Source organism: Onychostoma macrolepis, chromosome 01, assembly GCF_012432095.1.
Source record: "Onychostoma macrolepis isolate SWU-2019 chromosome 01, ASM1243209v1, whole genome shotgun sequence".
Lineage (NCBI taxonomy): Eukaryota > Metazoa > Chordata > Actinopteri > Cypriniformes > Cyprinidae > Onychostoma > Onychostoma macrolepis.
This window is the reverse complement of record NC_081155.1, coordinates 29,591,892-29,599,442: the sequence shown is the minus strand read 5'-3', so window position 1 is coordinate 29,599,442 and position 7,551 is coordinate 29,591,892. Positions and strand designations below refer to the sequence as shown.

At 32.8% G+C, this 7,551-nt stretch overlaps 1 protein-coding gene across 1 annotated transcript; it reads right to left on the bottom strand.

The window, feature by feature from the left end:
- Positions 1-110: 110 nt before the first annotated feature.
- On the bottom strand, positions 111-5,521 carry ppa2 (inorganic pyrophosphatase 2). The gene is made up of 12 exons (XM_058770438.1): positions 5,200-5,521; positions 4,754-4,818; positions 4,564-4,602; positions 4,429-4,482; positions 2,406-2,525; positions 2,131-2,217; positions 1,647-1,773; positions 1,432-1,559; positions 1,251-1,339; positions 1,015-1,084; positions 900-939; positions 111-825 (listed from the first exon to the last, which is right to left on the bottom strand). Exons 1-12 carry the CDS (start codon positions 5,372-5,374, stop codon positions 797-799), a joined length of 1,023 nt encoding a protein of 340 aa, XP_058626421.1. The 5' UTR covers positions 5,375-5,521; the 3' UTR covers positions 111-796.
- Between the last annotated feature and the right edge of the window lie 2,030 nt (positions 5,522-7,551).

Genomic DNA, 7,551 nt, shown 5'->3' with positions numbered 1-7,551 from the left:
TTAAAACACAATTTTTCTTTCAATGCATTAATAAAATAATCAAGCTTTTTTTAAAGTTACAATTTAAACACTTTTTATTTTGTAAATATATTACCATGGAAAACAAAAAAGATTGATTATTTTTTATTTCCTGTATACTTGTACTTGATTCTGATGGTACACATTCCAGGGAAAGAAGTGGAGTATTATTTATTTTTTAAATCAGGCATGGAACTTCACATTCTTGCTACAGAGTTTGATTTCTTGGTCATCTTGCCAAGACAAACTCTTCTTGTCCTAATACCCAATTTACTTTTGGTTTGTAATTACTGACAATAGGAACCAATGTTTTCTTACACTTGTACCTAAGCTTAAACTTGTTCACTTGTTCCTACATGACTTGTCAGAATAGGTGTATGAATAGAAATAAAACACACACACACACATGAAAAGGCACTGTAAAAGTTTGAAGAAGAAAAAAGTAAAACCTCAAATTGTAGTGATTAATTATTCAACCTTTAAAGTATGAACATGAGCTTTGGCACTGAAACACGTGCATTTTAAGAACAAACATATTCACCAATTTTACTGCAAAAATAACTTGGTCATTTCACCAAATGAATGAGAGGTGTCTGTGTGTGTGTGTGTGTGTGTGTGTGTGTGTGTCTTGTTATAATAAATAAAGCAATGTTTTAAAAACTAAAACATTACTAAAACAAAAATCTTTGCACCAGGGACATTACTGAACCCATGTAAAGGCATCTTCTGGCCTTTTCTACCTTCTTCTGAGACGACACTGCAGAGAGTGAATGATCTTTTACTTTGTGAAGAAGTGCCATTTGTCCACTGCAAAATAGAAATGAAGTTAACAAAGTCATGTAACTTGTACAAGTATTAAAAAACAATTAATACAATTTTACCTTCAGATGGTACTGGGAGGGGTTCCCCATATTCTGCAGCCTACAACAGCAAAAGAGTATTTGTCTTCTGTCAAATGACAAAAATTTGCTAGTATGAAAGGATATCAATACTCACAGCTTCAAGTATAGTCCTGGCCTCTGCATCACTGCATTTGAACGGACTGTCACATAAGGAAGTGTTTTGACTAAGAAAGAGACGGATCAAAGTAAACAGTCACAAAAATCTAAATGGTCATCACAATGACTAAAAAATATCAAGCAATTGAAAAGTAGAAAAACTAAAATGTATTACAAAGAGAAACTCTGCTGTCATTTAATAAATCTGAAATAAAAATCAAATCTTACACTCACCAAACAATTTCATCACCTTTCATCTTTTTTCTCAACACTAATGCTTTCCAGTAGCTGTGTGTTGATTTTATGACTTCTAACGCAAAGTCCTAACATGATATCAACAACCTTAACATTAGATGATTGATCATTAAATGGATAACCACTTCACTCTCATAATCAATCTTCCATGATACACTACCTTATCCTTAAACTGTCCATTGAATGCGAACTGGTTCTCAGGCTTCCCATCTGGCACTTTATATTTTTTAAACCAATCCACAGTAGCCTCAAGGTGACCAGGCTTAATCTTTCTCACATCCTCAATACCTGTTAAAGATACACTAGTTGAGATTACACAGTCATAAATGCTGATAATACAATAACAACATAAACATTTTTTTAAAATTACTCAACTGTTAAGGCTTGATGCATCAGGGTCCTCTATATTGATGGCTATTAACTTCCAGTCAGTCTCTCCTTCATCTATCAAAGCCAGAATTCCAAGAACTTTAACCTGAATCACCTGCCCTGTTACACACACCTGTGACACAGAAATATACAGTGGCTTAGAGTGGTAGTAATCAGACCCATAACCAATTTGTGTTAGGAAAGAAAGAAGAATGTGTAACGCAAAATATTAATACACTGATGGAACAATGGGCCAAAAATGCCACCTACACAGCGTTAGAAGGGGAAAAGAAGTCAAACTGTCATAGAGGTATACAAAATAATATGAGAATTGACTGAAAAGTCATTAAAAAATAATTTAAAAAAGACTGAGAAATATTGATTTTAAGGTTTCAGTGTTTTGAACTTTTTTTTTTTTTTTTGTGAAACACAAAACTGCAAAATGGTTTAAATAGTTTTGTAAAATATTATATCAACCAGTGGTTCCCACCTTGGAGCCAATCTCACACACGTCTACGGGGTCATTGTCTCCACAGCACATGGTTTCCTTGTCAGTGTGGCTGGGATCTTCCCATGTCTTTAAACATTTGTTTAAGAAAAAAAAAAAAAAAAAGTATTTTTAGAATTTATATAGTTTTACAGAGGATTAATAATAAAAAACGTTACACACATACACACAACGCAAGAATACTGTACAATTAAGATGTTCAAATCAGATTGCAGACAGTTTTGAAAATCATAGCCATAATCAAAACATGACATCACCTGTGGAAGTGCACCATAGTTCCAAATGTAACCTTTGTGTGGAAAAATGTTAGCAACATATCGCAGCTTGCCTTTCTTCACATCTTGCTTGATCGGGTTTAGTGGTTCCTTTGTTGCTATCTGTGGACAAAAAATAAAAATAACATACTATTGCATTAAGCACAATATCAGAACTAGGGCTGTCACGATTCGACTATTCGATTTTTAACAATCCTCGACTAACCGGCAAAATACCGGAAGTGGTGCATTTCACGGACGAGAATCCATAAAACATAAAAGATAATATCCATAAAACACATTATTAGACTGTTTTCCAAGGCTGCATGATATACAGCGGCTCCGTTCACAGTAGTTCCACAAGGAACTGTTATCATTTACATGTGTGGAGCGTCTCAAACTCCATCTCTGCATGTTGTTGTGAGTTTGGTTTTATTATAACGTTCATCTGGGAACACAACATGTGCCATTTCATCAGATTTGTACGGTAAATAATTTATAAATCTACGCAAGCACAGGAGAATACATCGCGGTTTCAAAATAAAAGCTCAAACCCTCACTCTGAGTTTACACGTTTTGGTGTCCACATATTCATTTAATTACAGTGGCTATAGCATTTCTGTCCTAAAGAAATGGCCAAATATTAAAGATTAAGTGGACATTTGAATTAAATGGTGCTTGGTCGATATTAAACAAGGATTAGATAGCACAGTAATGTGTAAAAACAATCGCCTTTGTTGTAATGCGTAATCTACATTAGCTCTATTGTTTTTAATACATTATGTATTTTAACACTAGAACGATTTCTTGCTTTTGATATTTTATTTGAACTAATTATTATTGCCTCATTGCTATTATAGCCTATATGTATTTTAAGTAATTTTAAAGGCTATTGTTCACTTGCATCTATTTTTATTACCACAAAAAAATTATTATAATTATAGGACCCTATGAAATCCGTTTTATTTCCAAATTCAGTTTTTTCCATTTTCATTTTTCTATACTCTGTTTTAATGGTTAAATAAAATTTTATTAATCAAAAAGCCTGTCTAATTAATTGAGTTTTACAGTTTTATCTTTACCAAATTCTGTTTTCCATTATTTTCTGGATTCCATTTTAATGGTTCCATTAAATTTTAATAATCAAAAGCATCTCCAATTAATTAATTTTATTAAAATGATTCTTTCTTTTTTCCAGAAATACTGCACATTTACATTTTTCTCCTAAATAAATTCTGCTAAATAATATTTCTGGTAAATAGTCCTTTAAAAAGTGTTTTTTGATTATAATTTTATTAGTAGTAGACTAGAACACGTGGATATGTTGCCATTCTTACACTATAATACTGAACTTTGATTTCAGTGATTTGGACTATGAGATGGACACTTGCTTCTTGCATTCTATGTTGCACTTTACTTTTGCTTTAAAAAAAAAAAATTAAAAAAAAAAGGATTTCATAGAAATTTGGATTTCATTTGGTCTAATAAAATATAGTTTAATAAAATATTCTTAAGTAAAATTGTTGATTTTTTTGTGGGAAATTTAGCGTTTAGATTAATTGATTTATTGATAAATTAGTCGAAATAAAAATAGTCCTTAGTGGCAGCCCTAATCAGAACATACAGTATTTAAAGGATTAACATTTTAAATTTAATATCAAAATGTAATTATTATGATTGATTTGGTACTTACTGTATAAGCCCGAAGCTATACAGCCCAGATACAAAGTTAGGCTATATTTACATGGTTAGCTATGTGGTATTATTTATAATTATTTTTGGCAGATAAATCTTCCTTTTGGCAACCTATTGATTTATATAAAAAACAGACTTGATTTTTTTTTCTTTTTCTTTTTCTTTTCTATTCTTCTTCTCATGTGAATCTTATAGTCAATGTTAAATTAGTTTTCTTATTTATTGGCCAAATCAGCCAACTGATCAATTCAAAGAAATAGAGAATTGCTGGACATCTTAGCCACAGTCAGACACTTGAAAAACTGCTACAACTCTGTAAAAATATACTTACCTCCATCTTGGCATTTGACCAACGAGGTACTTCTACAACCATATTAAACAATATCTGTTAAAGACAGCACAACATTATTAACTTCTATTTTGCGACAATAAGTTCCCAAAAATGTGTAGATTGATGAATGGTTACCTCGTTCGTTTTAAACTTCTTTGGTGGAACACCACATTCCTAATATGTGAGAAACATAACGCCAACAAAATTTGAAAATAGACTGGGTAAGAACTGTGCCTGTTATCTTGATGTAAATTAGGTTATTCAATCAATTCCTAACTTATTTATTACTACATAACATCACTGATTTGAAGTACATTATACCAACCAGTTCATCAGCAACATACAGAGGAATGTCATGGAAAGGGGATATGTACTTTCCATCTGAAGTTTCTGCAAAGCAAATGTTACAATCTGTATCATTCATCTCAAGGTATCAATGAAGTATTCTCTACTCTGTGTTTAAAAGACCATGAGACCTTGTGTGTTGCTAGACCATATGTAGTAAGCGTAAAGTGTACAGAATACAACGATAAATGGGAAAATTACATAGTTTAATCGTTAGGTTTTAATTTGCGTGAGTGTTAACCGTAAATGCATATGCATGTTCTGTCTCTTGCTTATGACGTTCAGAAATCTCCCGCCGTTAGAGCGCATAAATCCAAACAGCGACCTAACGTTCTGTCACCAATAATCATTTTATTTGAGAGGTGTGAGCCGTTTATAATGCTCATTTTTATGAATGACATTAAAAGACGAGAAGGGCAAACTTACTCAAGTAAACCCTGTGGTCAGTAGAGTTTGGCCGTCCTCTCAGCTCTGTAATGTAATGCGCCATTTTTCTCATGTGAATGGAAGCAGGTGAAAATAAAGTCGTGCTTTTCCGAGAGGACTGTGAAGAGAAGAAGGCAGCAGAAAACCTCGTGGCAATATGAATAACTGAACGCATTGTTTACATCGACGTATATTCCTGCTTGCGTTTGAACGTCTCGCACATTACGCGTCACAAAATCTCTTTTAGTTATTCCACACTGCCACCTATCACCAGATGACCGTAATTCACACAAAAGGTTAGCCAACGTATCCAAGCAAACATGCAAGAATGAGGAACAGTGCGGATTATTACCTGCGATAGGGAGATTGTATGAAATTTAGGTTAACTGTTCATATGTTTTATACCTTTCACTTATTGTTATTATATATTTTTTGTTATTTAGAGTTATGGTTATTTTAATAAAAAAAGAACCATTCATTTAGTATGTAAATGTAAGGCAGCTGATGAGTGTTCGGTAGGGGGTGCTCTTCGTCTTTCTCTAGCTGCTAAAAAAATGAAAGGTAAAAACTCAGCTTTAATTATGTAGGTAATTACATTGCCACAGATTCACCTTTTTTTATTTTGTTGTTAAATACAAGAATATAGGCTATAACCTTAAACATCCTTAGCAGATGCAAATGAATCAAATGTTTACTCTTTCCATACCTTTAAAAGTGAAAGCTGACCACAGGCTGTCAAAAGTCACTATAAGTGGTCCAAACCAATCACACACTGTAGTTAAAATATTATGAGATCCAATAGCTTTGTGTGAGGAGAAGACTGAAATAAAACTTATTATTCACTGATAATCTTTTCCTCTAAAATCTAATTTGTTCATATGTATCTTAAGCATTTCAAATTGTGCAAGTCATTTTTGAGAGATGTTTAAAGAATAATTAAATCCTACGTTTTTAGATTCCAAAATATTAGCCAGTTTCCCAGCTATTGTATTAACCACAACCGTTGCAGGAAGTTTTGAATGCATCCTCAAATGCAGAAGAAAACAACCTGGCCAACAGCTCAAAAGGTGCCAGTATCTGGAAATATTTACAAACCAGGACTGATCTCACCAGTTGCACAGAGGTTAACTATAAAACTCTGCACGTTGACATAAAATGTATTTTAATGTCACATTAATGCACTCGAGGTAGGCTATGAGACGATAAAGACTTGTTATTGTACAAAGTTTAAAGGCAACCAAAACCAATCAATACTGTGCAAAAAATATAGTAGCCTATGTCAATTCAAGCCCATATAAAACTAGATCCAGGTAGAAGTGATCATTAGCTGTAACCAGCTCCAGTGGTGCAGTAAAGTAGGAAGATAATGTATCCCACAACATGTTTCAGTTAAAGGAGAATCCTAAAGACTCCAGTGTGTTCACCTTAATACAGAAAATGTGGTGTGTTTATTAGTGTAAACTGCTTATTATTTCAACTAATGTACTAAATCGAAACAAATTTGTTCATCTCATTCAACAGATGGTGCATTACCAAGTATTCACTTGTATGCACAGGCCTAGTTACAAAAGAGTTTTCCTTTATCTTTTTTTTTCAACTGTGATATCACAAATATTGAGAAGACCTTTGACTTCTGTAATCTGTTTTAGTCAAACTGGGCCTAATAAAGAAGGAAAACAATTAATTTTTAATGAAATGTAGGTACAATGTCAATAGTCCCCTTTTCTCAGGCAAAAGACTTCAATCAATCGGTGATCCTCTCCACCTCAATAATCTGATACTCCTTTCTGTTGCTAAAATTGATCCGAAACATTGATACGGTGAGTGAGTCATGTTGACCAGAAAGATACAAAAACCATAAAAGTGTACCATATGATAAAAGTTTCCAGTACAGGGGCACAATGCATAAAATCTTTACTAATACAAGAACGTTTATCAAGCAAAACATATTACCAGTAACAGAAGAGTACAGGTACCACACAGCTCAGGAAAAAACAGAGTTCCGTCTTTATTTATTGTTTCATCAGCAGTAAATAAATACATTTTGAAAAAAATAAACTTATTATTCACCTTCAAAACAGGATAACACTAGGGGTTAATTGACTCTAAACTCATAGACTCAACAACAAATAAATCCAAAAATAGTTTAATTGCCTGCTCACAAAAAGAGCAATACTACATATTACTTACATACTAATACTACAAACACACAATTTTTATGTTTTTATTATGAAAAGTATTTAGCTAAAATGTTTGTTTGTTTAAAGAAAATGCTCAGTGGAAAGGATTACTTAATTAAATAGACCAAATTCAGATGCCTGAGTGAGTCATTTATGCCACAGCATTTTATTT

Excerpts from the sequence above, each read along its gene's own strand:
- ppa2 (XM_058770438.1), bottom strand. The coding sequence starts at position 5,374 with ATGCGTTCAGTTATTCATATTGCCACGAGGTTTTCTGCTGCCTTCTTC. Across the intron at positions 4,819-5,199 it reads TGACCACAGGGTTTACTTGA|AAACTTCAGATGGAAAGTAC; the intron begins GTAAGTTTGCCC and ends TTTGCTTTGCAG. Across the intron at positions 826-899 it reads CCTCCCAGTACCATCTGAAG|TGGACAAATGGCACTTCTTC; the intron begins GTAAAATTGTAT and ends TCTATTTTGCAG.